Source organism: Glycine max, chromosome 20 (assembly GCF_000004515.6).
Source record: "Glycine max cultivar Williams 82 chromosome 20, Glycine_max_v4.0, whole genome shotgun sequence".
NCBI classification, from domain to species: Eukaryota; Viridiplantae; Streptophyta; class Magnoliopsida; order Fabales; family Fabaceae; genus Glycine; species Glycine max.
In genome coordinates this window covers 44,783,767-44,806,537 of record NC_038256.2, presented here as the reverse complement: position 1 = coordinate 44,806,537, position 22,771 = coordinate 44,783,767, and the positions used below count along the sequence as shown (strand labels likewise).

General features: G+C 31.6%; 2 protein-coding genes across 2 annotated transcripts; one reads left to right on the top strand and one right to left on the bottom strand.

The window, feature by feature from the left end:
- Positions 1 to 517: 517 nt before the first annotated feature.
- LOC100788111 (protein YLS7) lies at positions 518 to 5,583 on the bottom strand. Its single transcript, XM_003555480.5, has 4 exons — positions 5,369 to 5,583; positions 4,288 to 5,170; positions 2,859 to 3,133; positions 518 to 1,751 (listed from the first exon to the last, which is right to left on the bottom strand). The coding sequence occupies exons 2-4, from the start codon at positions 5,024 to 5,026 to the stop codon at positions 948 to 950; spliced, it is 1,818 nt and encodes a 605-aa protein (XP_003555528.1). The 5' UTR covers positions 5,027 to 5,170; positions 5,369 to 5,583; the 3' UTR covers positions 518 to 947.
- A 14,559-nt stretch (positions 5,584 to 20,142) lies between these two features.
- On the top strand, positions 20,143 to 22,414 carry LOC100787581 (protein PSK SIMULATOR 1). Its single transcript, XM_003555479.5, has one exon. The coding sequence runs from the start codon at positions 20,739 to 20,741 to the stop codon at positions 22,158 to 22,160; it is 1,422 nt and encodes a 473-aa protein (XP_003555527.1). The 5' UTR covers positions 20,143 to 20,738; the 3' UTR covers positions 22,161 to 22,414.
- The last annotated feature ends 357 nt before the right edge of the window (positions 22,415 to 22,771 follow it).

Genomic DNA, 22,771 nt, shown 5'->3' with positions numbered 1-22,771 from the left:
AGCTTCCTTAAGTTTGGTTCACGCATCGTTGCCGGCGTCGGCACATCCCCGCTCTGTCATGCTCCACCGCATGATGACCTCGTCAACTCTCTAGAGCTGCCCTATAATGGTATTAACAAGTTCAAAAAATATAATAAGGGTAAAATAGTATTTTAGGTGATAATATATTTTCTTTTCTTTATTTTTTTAAACCTTATATTTTATTCTTCCTCCATCTCAATTACATTTCTCTCCAACCAAATCACCTCTATTTTTTCGATATTTCTTTTTTTTTTTTCTTCTTACTTATTCTCTCCCATTATTTCCTTTTCTATCCTCACAAACAAATGAGACCTAAAAGACTATAAGATATTGTTGTTAAATAATGAATTTTTTTGCAAAAAAAAATACAAAATTATCAATTATCAAATTAGTACAGGATTTTTTTTATTGAATACTAGAGTGTGTAACCGTGCCATGCACGGGTTAAATATTTTGTTTGGTAATTTTTTATAAAAAAAAAATCAGTGCTTCGGAAATGAAAAAGTATATTTTTATTCTATCATCCAATCATGTCTAAATATTTTGAAAGGTTACTGAAAATTCGTCCTTCTCTTTGTCTTTCAAACAACTTCTCAAACAAGAACAATGTTTAGCTTAAACCTTCAAAACAGCATGAAATTCTAAAATCAGAACTTGCTAATGATCATATTAGCCATGTAGTAGTACTGATGGCTTTTGATGGTTGAGGAATAGCCTAACATCTTATCATCCCAATGTTTAAAAACAAATTAATTTCCCTATAATAAATAAATATACTATGCTATGAAAAGATTCAAGTGGACTACTACTACCACCCTTACCCCTCCTCCGCAGACAGTCACATTTCTACACAAGTCACGGCCTATTGATTCATGAGTGCAGAAGCACAACATAGAGCTTGATAGTAAAAAAAAAATAAACAAATCTCATGATGCACTTCCACCTTCATATTCTCTCCTAATGATTTCAAACACAAGTTCATTCCAGGTATCAACAGGGCCTGGCATGCACCAGTGCAAGCAATCCTGTGGTGGTGGCCTTCCATCAGGGCCACGTTTCGTAATCTTATTGGGATCAGGACTCCTGTAAGGGCCGGGGTGACCATCATGCCTGTATTGAAAGGCTTCAGTGATATCCATTAGCCTCAACTTTGATCCATTTGTTGCCCTTTCCACTGCACGGTTAAAACCTGTCACCTGTTGTTCATGCATTATATTTGTGTGCATATTTTTCACCAGTTCACCAGGTGCAAGAGGCCTAACCTTCCCAGTGCATGATCCACCGGTGTTCCATGCTCCACCCTCATAATGGTCAGGTGAGTAGGAACGCACAATTGTCAGCCCTTTGTAATTTGGAATTGTAGCAATAGCAGTTAGAATTGTTTCAACAGATATGCCATATGCTTTAACACTGTCAACCTTCATCTTCCGAGACTTGTCCAGCCACCACAACTGTCCTCCCACTATCTCATTGTTCAAAATATACACAGACTGCTTGGCGAACCAATGACCAGAAGAAAGAACAACCACATCAAAGTTTGGGATGTGTTCCATCAACTTCTCATCAGGGGCATCAAGATGGAGCTTATCCACACCAGCTGGAGCATAGTCAAATGGTTCAGATGTTAGTTTGACAAGCCACGAGGACCATATCCTGACAATCATAACAGAAGTGGACCTAAAATAATATCGTTGCATGTTACGATTTCCCCGATTCTTCGGTTTCTCTACCTGAAAGTACAAGATTTTTAGTTAAGCTTCTCACCATCATAAAATGGATGCTCACACATAAGCACCCATATGTAGAAACCTACATATGTGATAATATTTAAAACCGGCAACAAACCATTTTATTCTGAACATGGCATGGTGCAGCAGCAGCTGCAGCACCAAGGCCACATGAAGACAACTTTTGACCTACAGCAAAAAGGTGTCTTTCTTCTTTTAATTTTAATATGGTTTAATTAATCATTTTGGTCCCTATAGTTACAAAAACTTTCCCTTCTAGTCCCTATACTTAAACCCATCCCTCTTTTAGTCCTTACACATCATCTTTTTTAGTCCTGGCCATACGGACTAAAAAGGGATTGAAATAATATATGTAGGGACTAAAAGGGACTAAAAATGGTAATAATTTTAACTATAAGGACTACATGAGTAATTAAACCTTTCAATATTATTTGGATGGGAAAGGCTGAGGAAGGCATAAGTTTTCAAAACAAAGTTATGATGACACTGAAGAACTGGAGGATCATCTCCTGCAGTTTTATTAAAAAAAAATATATATTGAGACAAATATACTTCATCTCACTTGGAGCTTGGTTTTACCTTCTAAACATGTTTATTAAGGGAAAACATCAAAGATAGATATATCAAATAAAAGAAATCAGGTGTTGCTTCAAGATGCCAAAAAGGATGCATTTGAAAAGTGCCAAGAGGATTTTCTTGAAACTTTTAAAATTCAAGCTAGTATTGCGTGTAACTTCGACAAAATGTTGATAAATTAAGGATTATCATAATTAACTCAAAACTATGTTCACATGCTGATGATAGTAACATCAAAAGCTGTCCCATCTATTTCTTCAAAGAATTATCATGTTGAAGTCCTTCCCTTGAAGCAGGAATTTCCTTTAGGTTGTCTATAATTTGCAGTGAACTATCTATGATTCAGTATATGAAATTTAAATATTTAAGATGTATCCCTATTTCGAGAAAAATCATAATCACAAAAAATATGCAGCATCCATAAGATATTAACAATGACAAGTCAGCAGTGAATACATGTATCATCTTGGAATCATTTTATTTTCCATGCAAAATAAGGAATAAAAAAATAACCTGCCACAGAATGCACAGCATTGATTCCATCTGGTTTCGGGCTACTGAATCTCCAATGAAAGCCAAAGTCTTCCCTCTCATCAGCTCCAAAAACTTTTTGGGATCAAATCGAGGGAGGTCACATTGAAAGGGCTTCCATCGCCAATTTTCATAATCCTTATCAGGTCTCCCATTACCCTGGCAATTCTGCATCTGTGTCAATACAGGGCATGAATTGTTTGTGTATAATGGTCCCAGTGGATCATGTATCCAATTTCCATGGTACAGATCACAGCCTACAAAAACAGAATGAGAAACAACAATTAAAAAATTCAACACCATAATTTCAAACAATATTATTAAGAAAAAAAGTTGTGCCAATTTATATGAGAAATTTTAGTAACAAGACACTACTACCAACAATTAACATATTTTGCGAACATTTAAAAATATGTAGCAAATAGCAACACAAATGAAATCTCCTCATTTCAGAAAGAGCAAGATCAATGATTCAGTAATCCATGTCTGTCTGTATGTATCTGTGTCTGTCTTGTTTATCAACAAAATCCAGACTACAGAGGGCCCAAATTGTAGTATGTTTTTTAGTCTCATAACCAAAAATAATTGAATTATATGTTTCGTAATAGAGTCAGTAGTCCACACAGCTAAATGTTACAACCCAAAGTCAAGATATGAGTCAAGCTATGGATTGTGCAGACAATAAACCAAAACCGAGGCTTATTTACTCTTGGAGAAATAAAACAAAATAGCAGGCCAGAATTAATAATAGGACAGTTACATGGTAGGGCAATTATGCACCTATGCAGCAATTAAGAAGGACAGAATTAATAATAGGGGAGTTATGCACTCATGCAGTATTATTTAATTGACTAATGAGGCAGTTATGTAACAATTATCTAATTGTATGCGGTGAAGTTATCTCAGAGGAGAGCCTTGGCTGTAAGGGCTGGTAGCGAAATTTATCTACCAGAATCGTGTTTTTGTACTCTTTCTGTTTAAAACCCTGTCACTAAACTACTGAAAATTCCAACTTCTTTTTAAAATTAGAATAATATGTTTCATATTTCAATTTATTCACACGCTAAAAACAGCATTAGCACCACAACAGCCTCAAAAGTTATATAATCTAGGGCAGACCCAGTAGCAGCTAGGGGCCGCTCTGCAGCTATAGTGTTCTGTTTAAAACCCTGGGAAAAAATGGGTTTTTGAAGCATATATCATGTTAGTGTCACTACAGGCGCTATACTGCTATTGACTACTATTGTCCTCATCCCAAAGGAAAATAATCTTCACGCTCTTGATTAACCCTATTGAAAATCTAAACAAAGATCAAAATAACAGGAAGGTTACTAGACAATGATACATCGACAACAAGCTAGTGCAGGTGAAAAGATTACAACTGCAACCTGAATCTACTGAACCAGCTTACCAGCAGAGGGTGTGTTATTTAGCTTCTCTGCTGATTCTGGAACAGCAGTTGAAGTGGAATCACCGGAAGAGATAGAGGTCTCATTTGATGCTGTAGTTACAGCACTGGACTGATTGATCAAAGCCACAGAAGTGGGTTCCTCCATTCTAATATTACCTGTCTCATTGAAAGAATTGGTACCTACCAATGGCTTAGTTGTTTTTGAATTCAAATCAACTTGTGAATTGTCTTGAGTAGGCGAGCTACTATTGGCTACATCTGAACGGTCACCAAACAAAGTCCCTAGTTCTCCTGAATTCAAAACTGTCGTGTCGCTATTCACTTCCTTGGTCATTGGAAGGTTCACTGAAGTAGACTCACCCGAGTCCACTTGTGAGTTTGATGTAGTATCAGTTTGTTCTGTCTTACTATCACTAGGCACCTCAGTGGAAATTGTGGAAGATTGTAGATCCTCAGAGGGTGGTTTTTTATCAACAAGATCTAAACTCACATTCGAGTGACCATCATTAATAGAAGCTCCATTCACTGAAGACACAGGCAAATCTAACTTCTCTGAACTACCTACACTATAAAAATAACCCTGGACCGTGGCACCAATAGGGGATGATACAAGAACCCAGGAAGCATAAATTAAGAAAAATGCAAGTGCTCCCACCATAACCACAATCCAAGAAAGAGGCCTTGGATGAGAAGACATTCTGGGAGAACCTTTGAGGGTAGTCCAAGCCATGTCATTCATTCAATACAATCAAGCCCTACTACACTAAACCCTCAAGCATGAAATCATTCAAAACCATGCAAAATATCTAATCTTCGAGTGATCAAAATTACAGAGATTCAGGTGACTAGTGCCTGAGAAGAGATCAATCCCCCGATAGTAACCCTGTCATAACCACAAAAAACACAAATAATCAATATGATGAGACGAATTGTGACTGAAAATGTGAAAAAGCAGAAATACCTAGAGAGTATTATTTCTTTAAACGGGAAGTAAAAAAAATCAAGTAAATGGACATACCCAGAAAAGAAAATGTACAAAAAAAAACATATTTGGAACACAGAATGAACGAAAAGCAGAAACCTTTGCGAGGAGATTTTCTGGGTGTACAGTGGAGAGAATGAAGAAAACGTTGGATCAGCGAAAGAACGCAGAATTTGGGTGGAATGGCAACACGTTTTTGCCTCTGTTTCTGATGATTGTCCCACTGCGCAAGGAATGAAGGCGATTCGAGAGAAAGAGTCTCAGATGTGTTTTTTTTTTTTTTAAAACAACGCAAGAACCTCTCCTAAAATTCATGGCACTACTATTTCTAGGTCGCATGCATGTGCTTTTTTACTTTTATTTTTAAAATTTTCTTTTACTGATGTTTATTTTAAAAAAAAAAAAAAAGAGCAAAGTTTTGAATTTAGTTCGACTTCAGATACAATGGACACGGGTAGGCGGACTCAAAAATCCAAAAAAGGAAAAGTTAATCTATAATAACAGATAAAAGAATTTTTTTTTTAACTTTGGTTATTATATTTTTAAGACAATTATGTCTTTAATTATTTTAAAAAATTACATAAATTTAAAGAAGTTATACGATTATTTTTAAATTATAAATGAATGTATATTTTTTAATGTGTTTTTATAATGACTTTAACATAATATTGTTCTTAATTTTTTTCTTCTCAAAAAGTAAATAAAAAAATTATTTTCATTGCCCTAAAAAAATTATTTATCAAATGCCTGTAGAAAAACAAACATCACTGTATATTTTTATAAAAAAATATAACAAACTCAAAATCACTATCAAACAAAACATGATTTGGATTTTTTTTAATTACAATTAGAAAAATATTCGGATAATCTTTATTTTCTACACATATTTTTTTATATTTACTTATATATTTATCCATTTTTCTTAATTTTTCTCTTCACCGTATATTTTACTTTGAAATATTAAAAAAAAATCCTTATAATTAAAATATATATGCCCTAAGGACAAAGATAATTAAAGATCAAAATAATAAAAAAAAATTAAAAATAATATAATAATGTTACTATTTCAATATTTATTAAATGTTTTTATTAAATATAATGATATTTAAGTATGTATCATAAATGATTTGATCAATTGTGTATAGATAAACATATATTCATAAACATAACATATTAATTTAACATGTTATCCTAACAAACAAAAACATAAGTAAAATTATATATACATTATAAAACAACTAAAATTAATATGTATATCAATTTATGTATAATAAAAGATATTAATTTAATATATAAATTTTAACACGATAAGATATGATCACGTATTAGTACGGATACACATGTGTGATCGATATTGGAATATAAATTGATTTAATTTTTATTCTTTTAGGGTAAGATATTTATGAATGAAATGACTTTTATCTCATATGGAGATGGGAATTTTATGAATGAGTTGTCGGTTGTTAAGATTTGCTATTTGCTACTGCTACAAATGAGTTTCTTCTTACCCGCAATTTATTTTTCAGGAATAATATTTGAATGAATTGCTGCTATTTGCTACAATTTTTTTGGTTCACGATATATACATATCTTGTGTATTTGTTTCAAGTTATTCACATAAATTTGATGAAAACTATCTATATGGTAGTATACAGGAATAGTTTAAAAGACTTTTTATTTCTTAGTATGATTAAATTTCTGAAAATATCATATCAAAAAATCTTAAAATATGTGATCATTGGATTATGGTATGAAAAGATAAAATTTGTCTATGCTTACGCTGAATCGTCAATTGAAAATAAACATTTTGATTCACAATTCTTCTAGCTGATATTTTAATATATTCGTAAAAAAAAAAAAAAACTAGCATATAATCTTGCTATATTGTTTTAGCTTTCTTTTCTGGAATTTGAACTTGTCTGAAAGTGATAAAACATGAAAATGAAATGGTTGGGTTCCACTAAAACTAATAAGCGGGGTTAGATAATATTACATGTTCTAGTTGGCAAACCCTTGGGTTCAAACCAAGGTTGAATAGGAGGGAAAGTTCAAAATTGATTTGCCTCTTAGTTTATCTGGATGATGAACTGTGCAACATATCATAAAATGATACTGATACTCTCTTTAATTTTATTTTTCTTCATCATTTTCTTTAAAAGTTACTGAGATTTTTTTATAATCATCAATTTTAGTGAATTTTACATCTAAATCAAGAGATATAATTGTTAAATGATTATCAGTGAATTTTACTAAAATTGATGATTTTCAACAAATTTTTATCAATCACATAAATTTATTGAATTAAAATTTTAAAAGATTATTTTAACATAAAAAAAATTCATGTGAATTTTAAAAGATTATATAGAAATTATAAATTGTAATTTATCATATTTTTTAAAAGACTCTCTAATTAAGATTTTATAGTTTGTTTGGATTTCAATAAATTTATATAATAAGAATTTAAAAAATTTCATAAATTTATAAGATTTGAATTCTTCATTTGGCTGACGATTTTGCAATGGTATGATTTTATTTATTATCATTTGCATGGAGAAGTATAGCAACGATTTTGACATGTTAAATGTAAGTATTTTGCGAGAATCTTATCGATATTAGGGGACGTGGATTATGCTTTACATGTGAAGTAGAACAACAATGATATTTATATTTTGCATTTTTTATTTTAGAGTTGTTGTCATGACGTGAGATGAACGACTCCATACTTTATTTATTTACCTTATCATGTGGAGACACTTGTGCTTAGAGTTGTGTACAAATGGGGAAGAAATTATGAATTATGAAGGAGTGGAGGTGTGAATGTTTATGTCGTCTTTAATAAAGAGATTAAATATACACGTGATGGACAAAAGAAAAGTTAGCAATGGGTAAAAAAAAAAAAAAAGTTATTTCAAGGATTTGTTCAATGGGTGTGTTATTTATGATTTTTCTTTAAAAAAATAATGTAAAAATCATTACAATTAATCTTAAAAAATAATTTATTAAAATTTGTGTGTTTTTCAATATCAACAGACTTTTTAAGTTATAAAAAATATTAATTAAATATCATCAAATTTTGTTACAATTCTAAAAAAATCTTAAAAAGTATTAACATAATGTTATAAAACTTATTTATATCATTTAAATGTCTTGATTAAATATCATGAAACCTTTTTTTATAAATGAATTTTTTAAATCCAGTACACCTTACATAGAAAGTGTCGAAAAAAAAGTATTAAAGAGAACGTTGCTAGCATTTTTCTTCAGAAAAATGTATCCATCCTAGTTTAATCACTTTATAAAAAAAGTGTAACGACCTTAATTGTCGACTTTTCGATCACTCTCACATTATGATACTTCACATTATGACATTTCACTCAAATTCTCGTAGGTCAAAATCCTTGAACAGTTAGAACTCTCCGTAGGTAGTTTTTTTCGAGTTTTCAACGCGTGTTGTCCTCACTCACACACTTTATGAAAAACTTCTCAGGTGTTATCCATCTCATAGCTACTTCAAATCAATCACGTTTAACTGTAAAGTTCTTAAGTGATATCGGCTACCGAAAAGTAAATATATTTTGTTGGTATAAGTAATACCAATTAATTCCTTTAAGTCATTCTAAATTGTACAGTCTCATACCTGTATTGCCTTTGAATCTTTCTCATTTTAGTGTGATTTAATCGGATTTTATAAAAAGAATACACCAAAATTACATGTAAGGTATTTGTGAAGTATTTTTTTGGGTTAAATGGTACTTTTATTTATATAAAAACTATTTTTTTTTACTTTTATACTTATTTTTTATAATTTTGTGCTATTAAGGTGTATATTTTATAGATATTCAAACTTTCATCGTTAAACCAATGTTATAGAGACAAGATTTCATATCAACTCGTACAAGACACTGAATGGTTAATAAGTTAATGGTCAAAGCATTTTTAGGAGTTACTATCACTATTATTGAGACACATATTTTATCTTAATCTCGTGTCGATACAAGTTGACATAAGTGGTTAAAGATTTGAAAGAACTTTCACTTCCTCATAGTAAGTGTTCAAATCCCTCAACATTACTATTTATGTTAGGTGGATAATCCTCTTGAGGGAGATCCCCTAATCCTTGGAGACTAGTTGAATAGTTGTAATTAGGTAAAATTACTTGCAATTCGAGATTGTTCAGTAATTTTTAAGGTGCATATTTGTTAGCAATCCCAACATGTCATTGACGCCATGTTCAAGGACTTCTCATTCTACCACTTTTTTTTAAGTAGAAAAAATATCTTATCTTGTTCTCATATATTGAACATTTAATTTTAATTTTTTATTTTTATTCATTCTAAAGATTTTACTTAATTTTAAATTTAAATTTAATTTAACATCTACCTCAGAAAAAATTTACTCTACTTTTCTTTTGTCCTTATATGTTTTCATCTATCCTTTTCATCTTTATTTATAATTTAAATTTAACACTTTTTATTAGAAATGATCAAATAATTAAAAAAATATAACTTATTACGAATTCGAAATATATTTTCTATGTCTTTTTAATGAAAAGTTTAGATAAGTCAGGTTTCAAGGCTCACCAGGGTGAAAGTATATTTCAAAGTTTAATAAACTCTTATCGATGTATTTATAGATTATTTATGAAGAATATCTCTCACATCGGTAACGATAATCTGACTCACTTTTTTATAGGATATGAATTTGTATTTTACCAACTAAACTAACATCTATTTATAGATAGTGTAATAATATGAACTATTTTACCAAGAATTTTGTTTATTTTTACATAAATGTTATTGACAGTAAAATATTTTCACTTGTAAACAAATTATATTTTTGATGAATTAAAACAAAAATTTAATTTTCTTACATTTTTTTATCAACAAAGCATGAGTTTCTACACTAGATTTCATAATAAAACAAAAAAAAAAACATTTCTCTATATCACATTTTCGCAAATATATAATCACCAGCAAGAACAAGTGGTATTTGTACATGGAGGTAAAAGGTTGACCTAGTGATTGAGGAAGAGTTAAGGGAGAAGGGAGGAAAAAAAAGTCGCAAATATGAATCTCTTCATTGATATTTTTAACAAATTTAATAAACTATCCTTAGATAAAAAAAAAGTGGCATATGTATATTAACTTATACTTTTGTTTTTATTTTTAACAAATATGTATTGAGTTTATTATCATGAGTTTGGTTCACATGTGTCTACTTTTTTTTTTTCCATATTACTATTGTGATTACCTAAACTTTATTGGTGCTACCAAATTTAGCAAATGACCATTTTATCCTTAAGAGTTTTCCTACACCCAGTTCTTTGCCCTTCCTATCTCACTTCTCCATCATAACATCCCCGCCATTTTTCCTTTCTCCTTCACTACTTTCTTCCCCTTCATTTTTAATTGTGATCAAATTAATTATGATACAAATTAATATCACAAATGGATTTGATTACTGTTAATATAGGTAATTTATATAATAACTAAGTTGATTTCATTTATAAATGGTAGCTTCTATCTAATTAAATCAATTTCAATTAAAAGAAGATACCAAATACTATTAAAAATGATAAATTATATCACAATTAATTTGATTGTTTTTTTAAAAAGTTAACTTGCATTTTAATTAATTATTATTTTTTAAAATACACAACGAAATCATAATTTCGTTATGTAAATGGGGTGTAAAAAGTACACATTGAAAATATGATTTCGTTGACGAAATACACAACAAAATCATGTTTTTGTTGTGTAAGAATGGAAGCATGATTTTGATTGGGTTGGTTGGGGAAAAAATACAAAGAAAATATTGTGTTATTTGGGGTTAGAAAAAAATTACATAACGGGATCGTGATTTTGTTGTCTGCATGCGAGTTAAAAAAAATTGCACGACGAAAATGTGATTTTATTATACACTTGTATAAAAAAATTGTGTTTTTGTGATGATTTTTTTAACCCCCATATATGCAAAAAAATCATAATTTCATTGTGTTCTTGTCAAAAGGGAAGTTTTGCAATATTATTGAAAGGTACCCACACGAGTAGTGCCAATAACAAAAGTGATAGTGTGAATAGCAACTCCCTTCTTTTTTTCTTATATAGACTGTTTATATTGAGTGTTTTGGTCCACATGTATTCAGGCCCATCTGTATGGACTTTTTTTTCTTTTCATCTCTGTCAACGCCCGCCTTAGCAATATGCGCCACCTTCTTATAGCCTAAACAAGCCAACTCTTTTAAATTTAAAATAAATAAAGGTTAAAGTTAGGAGACGTTTAGCAGAAAAAAAGTTTTTATATCTAAAAAACATAATTTTTGAAAAAGTTAATTCTTAAAAATATATAAAATACGTTTGATTATTCTTAATATATTTGTAAGAATTAAATATTAATGTAAAATACATAATTAAAATTTTTCTTTTACTCGTAAAAGTTAGATTCTTTTCTCCACCTTGATAATGGTTTTGCAAAGAAGTGAGTTAAAATTGATTCTCAAACCATCTTTTTTTTTTATATACGATCATAATCATAATTTTTCACTTTAAAATTTTTATATTAATTGGATATCAAAGTAAAAAAAAAAAAAAACATCTACCAAACACCTTATATTAATCCTATATATATAAACGTTACCAATTAGTCATTACTACCATTAATCTCTCGATGCACTATTAATTTGGTCCTTGTATGTGTAGTGTATTTTCAGTTTTGTCTTTATTTAAGGACTAAATTAATAGTGAGCTACATTTATATGAAAAAATTAAGAATGTGTAAAGAAGTTAACTGTCAAGATATGATAACAGATACTAAATTAGTGATGTTTGCACATATAAAAACCAGTTTAACAAAATATATATATACAAGAATCAAATTAAGAAATCACTATAGTGACTATACATTCAAAAACTAAATTATATGCTTAACCATATATAAATAAAAATGTCTCTTCAAATGATTAATTAAGTTGAGCTAATTGGTATTGTCCCGCGTGTGTTCCGATTCATGCACGTGGTTGTGATTTGTGAGATTGACTAATTTGGTCTAGCACGTGCCTACAATGATGATGACACACGTGCACATTATAGTTCATAGTGGGGGGCAAAAGAGGAAGGCAAAAAAAAAAAAAAACACAGGGAGAGAGAGAGAGAGAAAGGAGGAAAGGGAAGATCATCATCTTGCTCATTTGCTATGTTTCCTCATTCTTCAGTCTTTGCTTATTCACCTTTATTTTAGTTTGGGGACCATTTTATTAAAGGAATGTCTACCCAAAGTGGGACATAACTCCTTGAATTCTGATGAATGAGAGGCCATAATTAATCCATAACCTGTGTCAACATGGCCAATGCCTCCTCCATACCCCCCCTAAAAAATATATACCTTAAATTAAAAGAGAATTATTTTAATTTTATTTAATATTCATTATAAATTCTCACATGACATAACGTAGCATACTTATTTGGTCAATTTGAACCTTTTAATTTGCAAAAGCACTCATAGTGGTTTCTTAGTAAGGCACACTTAGGTCTCTATCAAATATGGGGATAGAGAGAGAGAGAGAATAGAGAGCAAAATGAGTGTTTTGTTTGACATGAAAAGAGAGCCTTTCATTTCTTCAAAATGTCTTTGAAATGCTTTTAACATTTGGGCACTGGGTCCTGTCTAAAACCATCCTCACCAATGGATTCGATTCTAATACCAAATTAATTAATGAAGGCTTTAGTTTGACCAATAAATCAACTCGATAGCTGTTTTTCTTCTTATACTGTTTTTTTTTTTTCCCACTTTCATTTTTGTATTCCACAAGTTTGGCGGTATTTCCTTTTCGATTATCATTAATTAATTTCACAGAAAAAGCATGAGTATTAGTATATTGCAAATTATAACTCATATGCTTATTTATAATAAATAAAAGTTGAAATGGACGAACAGTTCAAATCCAAGGTGGAATAGTATTTTGTTTATGATATTCCTTAAAATTATAAATCGAGAGCTGATTTAAACATATTGAGTAAATTATAAAATTTTCCTAAAATTTATTCTAATTACAGATGCGTCAATGCGTCAGATAAGTTTTGTTTTTAGAATTAATTTTATTAAAAAATTGCCTTTTTTTTTTTATTGAAATTCCAAATTACCCCTGCCCAACAAAGTAACCAATACCCATCCCTTCCTTATCTCTTCATCTGCAAGGCCTTCATCCTCGCCGTCGACGACCTCCGATTCCTCTCTCTCCGATTTCAACTCGCGGCTCCACCTCTTGTTGCTCGACGCCTTCGTCGAGAGCACAATGCCTCGAAGAATGTGAACATCACCAACAAAACGGTGTCGTCCACGCTGAAGCGGATGCCGGAGAAGAAGATTATAGAGATTCAAACCTACATTGAGAGGGAAGTGAACAAGGTCCCTCTGTACCCCTTTTGCTTCAAAACACCAAAGCTTGAATCTTTTCCCAAGTGGTTGTATGACCAAAGTCACACGTTGCAGCATTCACAAGTGGGTCTTCCCCTCCCTCTGCAAGCGTTGCCGCTATGATCTTTTACTAAAGATAGATCTGCTTTAATTCTTATGATTTTTGGCATTCTAAAATTTTGATGTAGATCTGTTCACTGTTGGACGTGTAAAAGAAATTATGATGCTCAGAAGGTGTTTAATAAAAGTCCCGAGTCAAATTGTTTCTTGTTATTGATGATGATTTGTTTTGTTGTTTATCCTCAAATTGATTTGTTTTGTTGTCTGAGCATTATGAAATAAACCATTACGGGTGCTTAAGCATGTTCGGATGTACACAAAAAATTGCTTATGTGATCTTCTGTAAATCATTTATTCATCTTCTCTGCAATTTTTTTTGTTTTCCTTAAGGTACCTTGCGAAGAAGATGAAATGGGGGTGTTTTGGGGATAATTATTTTAAAAGAAATCACGTGCTATTCAGGTGCTCACAAAACTAACCAAAAAAGTTACAAAATTTTGTGTAGGATAAAAAGAAAGAAAAAAAAATGCATTTATAATAAGAACAAATCGCGGAAGGTTGCTGTAATTTGTTCTATAATTTATTTATGTTTATAATTCTTCCACTTTACGAGTCACAGAATAATGTTGCAAATTCTTTTTAATGAGCTTCCATCCCGTTTGGGTGTTATTATTTGAGATGTTGTATTTGTATTAAAAAATATTATGTCTTTTATAACAAAAAGCGAAAGAAACTAAAATAAAATAAGTAATGCAATGGAGAAAAAAAATTATATTATAAAAAATATTATTCCTTTTTTCATATATTTTGACTTCGATCATATGAAAGTGAATGGGCCGTGTTTTAATCTCCAATGCGTTGAAAGCTATAACAAACAAACAGAAGAATTAAAAAGTCAGGAAAGCTAAACATAATTTCTTACGTTTTTTCAAGTGACTATCTAAAGTGAAATGATAAATGATAAATTGGTACGATATTTATATGGTAAGAGATTAAGTAAATTGAAATTTTTTAAAAATCTTAATAGAAGTTGAACTTATAACATTTCATTTAAAGCCAAAGCAAATAATAAATTAGTAAGGAACTTACTTTATTTAATTAATTTTATAAATACCATTTTACATGTAACAAGAGTTATTAATTTATTAAAATTTATAAATTAAAATAAATTTTAATATTTAATTTTACATGTATTTTTATATTATAAAATATTTCTTTTAATAAAAGTTAATAATGATTATATATAAATATTTGTTCCTAATTTATTATAATTTTTAAAAATTACACAAGTAATATATAGACTATTTAAAAAATCATTTTATGAAATTAATATAAATTTTGAAAATTAAAATAAAATTTAAATAATCTAAAAATTATTATTTTTACTTTTTATAACCAAAAATATTTTTTTTATTTTTTATATATAAATATAAATTTACATAATTTTTATAAATTGCATAAAATAATTTATATAAATAATTTACATATGAATTTATGTAATTTTCAAGATTTATATAATTAGTATTAAAAAATTGTATACTAAATATTTTTTATAGTTAAAAACAAAACATTAACATGTAAATTTTCTAAAAAATTAAATATTAAAAGTTATTAATTTATATAACAGAATAAAATAAATTTACATATTAAAATAAATTTACATAATTTGTATAATTCTTACTTATTAATTGATGCAATTATATTGATTTATATAATTAGAGTAAAATTAATCTGTATATTAACATAAATTTACAAAATAATTTATATATTAATTTATTACATTTATATATAAATTGATGAAATAAAAATAGGTAAACTATTCAAAATAAAAATATATAAAATGGTATAAAATAAATTTAAAATATTTATATTTAAGTATTTTTTAAAATTTATAAAAAAATTATAATTTGAAAAAATTAATAACTCTTGATTTAGAAAAAATAATAATAATTCTAAAAAATAGAAGATTGAATATCTTGATTTAAAAATGAAAGATCAAAATTATACCGATTTAAAATTATAAGGGAACTAAAATTATAATTTTATCTTTTTTTATATATAAAGATTAGAATACTCTTTATATTTATTTTGATATATTTAATTTTTTTTGACAAAAAAGACATAAATATATTTTTAGTTCGTTAAATTGAGTATTTATTTTTTGAGTCCCCCAAATTAAAGTTTCCTTTCTTAGTCTCTTAAATTTGAGAATATTTTTGTTAATCCTTCTCATCCGAAGTACAAAATAGAAAATATTGAATTTATAATTTATAACTACGTTTAATTGCCAAAATTTGTTTTTGTCTTTAAAAAATTATCATATGAATTCGATATTTTTCATTTAACACACACTAGTAACCTATACGGAGAATGACTAAAAAAAATATTTTATGAATTTGAAGAATTAAACAAAAATAAATTTTAATTTGGGAGACTAAAATAGGAAAATCACACACACACACACACACATATATATATATATATATATATATATATATATATATATATATATATATATATCACTAGTAAACTGTGAATGATTTTTGGTCCATAAATTTAATGTTGTATGAAACAATACCACCTCAAGGATTTTAGTAATAAATTAATTATATATAAAGCCCCCAGCTAACTATATAATGATAGTGGTTAATTAATAAACTAATTTTGATCTGTGACCTGGAAGATACACTCATCAATGAGATTTCCTAGAGCCGAAAGTATAGAAGACATGCTTAAAAACATGTCCTGGCAAAGACTTATATCCATACATGGAAACCCACCTCATGCCCCAAACTAATCGTTATGTTTCCATAGCTTTCACACTGATATGAGCTTTGATTGTGTGTGACTTTCTCAAACACTGGTTTCCCTGCCCCACCTTCAATCTACCACACATCTGAAAAATTAATTAGAGTAATCAAGTGAGGTTATATGTTCTTATAGGAACTATAGTGACATCATGTATCATCACCCATCATGATAACAAACTTCACATTTTTTTCCACCAATTATAGTATTCATGCTTTGTACTGCGTATATGTATATATAGATGTAATGAATTCATAGTAGCTGTTTTTTGACCACCCTCCAAAAAAAAGGCACTTCGCCCCATAATTTTTTGTTTGAGGAATTGGTGGTATTCGTGGCATGCTAGCGTGCAAGCAAGCAAGCCAGCATGCATGCTTGCTATATATAGCCCCACGCATGGAATCAGATTAGGATGTTCGCATGGTGCAACGAATATGCACCCCTTTTGTGTGTTTATCATGAATTTGCAACGAATATGCTTGCTATATAGCCCCAAGCATGGAACTAGATTAGAATGGTCGCATGAATTTGTACCCCCTGCACACACTACACTTCCTTTTCAAACTTTATTGGTGCATTCAATAATGTTGGTGTGGGAGTACTGTTATATGTGTGCTTAATTGCAAATCTACCAAGTGTAAAAAGATAAGCATAATGAAACCACAGAAACCTCCACTAATGGCTTAGGAGAGATATCTGAATTATCAAAATAGATGGTGCAACATTTATTTGTGTATAATTGGAAGCTGGAATTACTCATAGAGCATTTATGCTAGCATCATTATCAATTGATTCCATATCTCTATGCATACAATATTGCTGATCAAATTAATTACAGTTGCAAAGGGAGAAAGTATATTAATTTGGTAAAAAGAAAGTTATATATCAATAAAACCTAGCATGAATTCCATGTTCATTTTTATTTAACTAAATATACAAGTGACTATAGATCTTGAGATTTTTCGTCCTCTTCAGGAAGATTCCCACAGCTAATTAGAAACCTCCTCAATTGTACATTACAACACATATATTAGTACGTTTCAGGAAAAAAAAAATGATAAAGGTGGGTCAGTAATGCTAAGTCTTTCGTTAACCACCCAATTAAGAAGATTTCTTTTTTGCTATTCCTTTTTACTTTTTGTGGGATTTGATTCTCATTATATTGTTAATGGGCCATTAATTATATGTGTTTCACAATGTTTTGTCATAAATTAATAAGGTAAAGATGTACTTGGGTACTTCGCATAATCGGTTTGAGAATCTTATATCTTCCTAGATTGTGCAAACGAGGATGTTGGTTCGTTGCATACTTACAAAAAGACAAAGTAAAATGCATATTCTTTTTTTCTCGAACATTCTCAAACTTCAATCCCTCGTTTTTTCTTTATCGTTATTGATTGACTAAGATTTATGAAGGCGACAATAAATCAGTTTAGGATTACTAAACAGGTTTGACTTCATTAGCCATTTGCCACAATATGATACGAGTCACATTCAAGGTTGCATCACTCAATCGATATGATGCAAAACAATGGGAGTTACCTTTCCCAAAATTCTCTTGAAGAGCTATATATATTTCTCTGGGATTTAACAAGGTCAATTTTTGTGTTCCTTCACTGCATACCCCTATGCTATAATATTTGCCTCTATATATCTCTCTCCACATTGGTTTCAAGCAATTAATGGACATATTGGATGTCATTTTAATTGAGGGAAACATAGAATAACACGGTGATGAAATAAATCAATTAAGATGAACACAAACTAATTGTCTCCAAAAGAAATTAATTATAATGCTTAATTGAGGGAAACACAAACTAACACGGCTCTTTTATTTTTTTACTTTTTATGTTCCAATTTTTTCCTCCATGTGCAAAAGGGTGAATGAATGGATATAATAATAGAAGTAGCAGCCTGTCTTTGTAAGACCAGAAGAGAAAAATTATTACAAAGTTAGAATAACTGAGTGAGAGCAAGGGTTGAAGGAATGCGTGAGTTTGCTTTTTAAAGGCACCAATATCAATGCAGGATGGGCTCATGGCTGCTTATTTATTTTCCGACAATGCAACATACAAATCCTTCATTGCCCTTCCATTGGTTGGCTAAAGGTATGGCAAAGGTTGAAAAAAAAATAACCCTTTAATTTGGTGGACTTCGTTTACTTTTAGCATATACTACTCCCGCTTCATCCTAATCTTAATTTATTAGAAAATATTGTCACCACCAGTTAATTTTCCCTTTCCAAGACTCCCAAAATGCTTAATAAAATTAAAAGTATACAGTTATAGAAAAATCTTATCAGCATTTGATGGCCTCCAATATCAAATTCGACCAACACACTCTTCCCACTGACCATGTGATATGAATGAGTGACCTAGTTCCCCAAGACCGCTGGGGAGGCTAGGGGTATTATTTCCACTATCTAAAATTAATATGAACCATATATGTCAATATATATTCGGAAAATATCGTTCTCTTAGGTATACGCCACTATCTACATGTTTCTACCACCTTCCTCCATATATATCTGGTCCTCTCATAACTATTCAGAGTCAAAGTTGATCCACTAATTATTCACACAAAGCGCACTCAGACCACTGGTTTCTGATTTTAGCAATTGACATTACTTGCTTGAGCTGCACATAATTGTTTGATACAAACAAAATAGTATTTCAAACAAATTAATATCATTCAGACATCAAAGATGTGAACTTCCCACGCCAATATTGGCGTCATAGGACAATCTAGATTTATATATGGCAAATTAAAGAATGGGAAAAAATAGTATCCTTCAAAAAAAAAAACAAAAAGATATATGTTATGCGATAATTAAAATAATAGGAGTTGTAAGATTTTTCTTCTTGTTATTTTGGTCTCGATCATGACAGTTCCAAGGAAAACATTACAGGAAATTAAACTACAAGAGAACGAAAATTAACTGGTATATATTGACGATGTTTTTGTACCATTCATGTGGTAATTAACCAGTCAAACTGTCAAAGTAGAATTAATTCATAGGCACATGCATGCTAGCTATAGGAATATTCTATGCTTATGTATGGAATAATTATAAACACATAAATGATTATGTTACGTTTGATGTTATACGTAACTAATTTTGATAATGAATATTCCCATTTTTTATAGTCATTGTATCAAAATATGATGTGAATGCCAACAAAATTATCGTCAGAGATCACTATATCTCTACCTGGTTTTATTCTCAATGATGATCTCACAATCTTAAATAATTGAAATTGGCATCAGTGAACCTTGGACCTCTCTAATTATAAAGATTTAAGAAATACTAGTACCAGTCAATGGAATTGATGATGAAGAATCTTTGGACCGATGAATACCAACTTTTATTTAAACACTAGAGCATTTTGACAGCTCATTAATTATTATCACTCACTACCCTATCAAATTTCATTTCATTCCTTATTTTAACTGGGCGATGTACGCTGCATCATGTGAGAGCTGGGAGTGAATCAAAGTTGGTAATTTTAGGGCATTATTCTCACAAACAAAGCCAATTGCTTAAATAAACAAGAAAAAGGAAAAAAAGGAGAGCTGGGCACCAATAATGACATGGCCCTCAATCCTAAAAGAATACAACAGCATTGAAACAAAAGTGTTCCTTTGAATCCAAACATAACAGAAAAAGTTTGCTTTACCAACAACTACTATATATCAATCAATAATTCAGCAACTAAAAAACCCACGAAGTAAAAACCAAAGCATAAAATCCCAACCCACCCCAAACTTAAACACATTGGAGGAGCTTCAAGCTTTCATAAATCACAATCACAAGTTAAGCCTCTTCCACGCGCTTCTTGAGCGACTGAATCTTAAGCCAGAAACAGCACCATCTATCACGCTCTGCCACTGCATGTGGTTTTAAATACTTTAACCTCACTCACATTTCTCTCTCTCTCTCTCTCTCACTAATCTCTCGTTGATAAACACAATCAACAATCTTGTTCAAACACCCCACGAGCTTCTCCAGCATTTTCAATCCTCTTCTCTTTTATCCTCATCGCTCTGCACCAAAACCTCCCCACTCCTCAATTATTTATTTATCTCTCCCACTTTTTCTCACACACATTTTCTCAAACACATGGTGTCCTCACTCCTTCACTTCACTCTAGCTTAAATAACCCAACAAAGTTCGCTTCAAACCTCAACCATGGCCCTCGAAACGCTCCTCGTGAAGGTCAAAACCGCCATATCAAACAGCATCGACTCGGTCCCGCCGAAGCTCCTGAAGAAGAAGCCTTCTTTCAAAGCGAAGCAAAACGTCGGCGTTTTGGCGTTCGAGATCGGCGGCGTGATGTCGAAGCTCCTCCACCTCTGGCACTCGCTCTCCGACGCAACCATCGTGCGCGTCCGAAACGACGCCGTGAACCTCGAGGGCGTTCGGAAGATCATCTCCAACGACGAGTCGTTCCTCCTCGGACTCGCCTGCGCCGAGTTCTCCGAGTCGCTCCGAGTCGCCGCTAACTCGGTGACGCGGCTCAGCGCGCGCTGCGAGGATTCCGCCCTGCGCTCCTTCCACCTGGCCTTCCTCGAGTTCGCGGACTCGGGCCGCGACCCGAACGGGTGGGCCCTCTCCGGCCCAAAAGAAACCGATTCGAAGCTCAAGAAAATGGAGCGTTACGTGACGTTCACGGCAACACTCTACCGCGAAATGGAGGAGCTCACGGTTCTTGAAAACTCCTTAAGAAAAGCCCTGAATCACGCTGACGGCAACAGCGTTGGGAGCAAAGATCAGCAGAAGCTCTACGAGCTTCAGCAGAAGATCTTTTGGCAGAAGCAAGAGGTGAAGGATCTAAAAGAAAGATCTTTATGGAGCAGAAGCTTCGACAATGTTGTTGTACTCCTCGTAAGGTTCAGCTTCACCGTTTTAGCAAGGATTAAGGTTGTCTTCGGAATCGGTCACCACATGCCTTGTCTGTCTCGTACTTTGTCGGCTTCCGCCACTGTTTATCCGTCTGATCAAAACCCTAATGGGTTCGTTTATGAGTCATTGGAAGAAGAAGACTCGAAGCTTGAAGAAGAGGCCGTGAATGGGTTTTTTGAGGCAAACTCGAAGCTTTTGAGACCACCCGAGAGCACGCTGGGTGCTGCGGGTTTGGCTTTGCATTACGCGAATCTGATCATAGTGATGGAGAAGATGATAAAGTCACCGCACTTGGTGGGTGTGGATGCGAGGGATGATTTGTATGGGATGTTGCCGAGGAGCATAAGGTGGGGTTTGAGGGGAAGGTTGAGAGGGGTGGGGTTTTGTGCGAGTGATCCTCTGCTCGCTGGTGAGTGGAGAGATGCGTTAGGGAGAATATTGGGGTGGTTGTCACCTTTGGCACATAACATGATCAAGTGGCAAAGTGAGAGAAGCTTTGAGCAACACAATTTGGTGCCCAAGACCAATGTGTTGTTGTTGCAGACTTTGTTTTTCGCTAACAAGGACAAGACTGAGGCTGCCATCACTGAACTTCTTGTGGGGTTGAACTATATTTGGAGGTTTGAGAGGGAAATGACTGCTAAGGCTTTGTTTGAATGCGCCAATTCTAATGGGCTATTGTTAAAGTTGAACAAATCCAGTCAATGAGAGAGGTTCATATATATATATATGATGAGTTTCTTTTAGTTTCTTACTATTTCTTCACAGGGGCTCGAATTGTGTCTCTCTTGAAGTTTAATTTTATGGGGGTTGATCATTTTAGACGATGTATTGAAATTGAATCGAGTGATCGATCGATGATAAGGTCCTTGATCAGGGTTTGTTTTGCTACTAACCCACATGCAGCCACCAGGTCTGTAAATGGAAATATCCGTGTCTGTAAATGGTATATGATTTTTTTAGTGACATCTACTACAAGAAGTGTGAATTGGCCTTCATGATTCATAGTTCCACAATCATGAGAAAATATTCCTTGTGTTCAATTATAATTTGACCATAAAACTTGTTATTCATGGAGGAATTAATTTGTTGCTGTTGTTTGTGGCTGCGCCACTAATTTCTTTGTGCTTCATGTGGGAAGTGATAAATTACTAATTAGACTCAATCTTTTTCATATATTGGAAAGGCATTCATTTCATATTAAAAAACTAGCTACAATGGGCCCTGCTATTATTCATATACAGATATGCTTAAGTTTGTATTAATTATTAATTAATACATATAACCAGCTTGATTTTTTCCAAATTGAGGGGACACTT

What these genes read in the sequence shown, in the direction of transcription:
- LOC100787581 (XM_003555479.5), top strand. Translation starts at nt 20,739, where the DNA reads ATGGCCCTCGAAACGCTCCTCGTGAAGGTCAAAACCGCCATATCAAAC.
- LOC100788111 (XM_003555480.5), bottom strand. Translation starts at nt 5,026, where the DNA reads ATGAATGACATGGCTTGGACTACCCTCAAAGGTTCTCCCAGAATGTCT. An exon ending in AAATAACACACCCTCTGCTG is followed by an intron (nt 3,134 to 4,287) that starts GTAAGCTGGTTC and finishes CTGTTTTTGTAG; the next exon opens with GCTGTGATCTGTACCATGGA. An exon ending in TGCTGTGCATTCTGTGGCAG is followed by an intron (nt 1,752 to 2,858) that starts GTTATTTTTTTA and finishes TTGTACTTTCAG; the next exon opens with GTAGAGAAACCGAAGAATCG.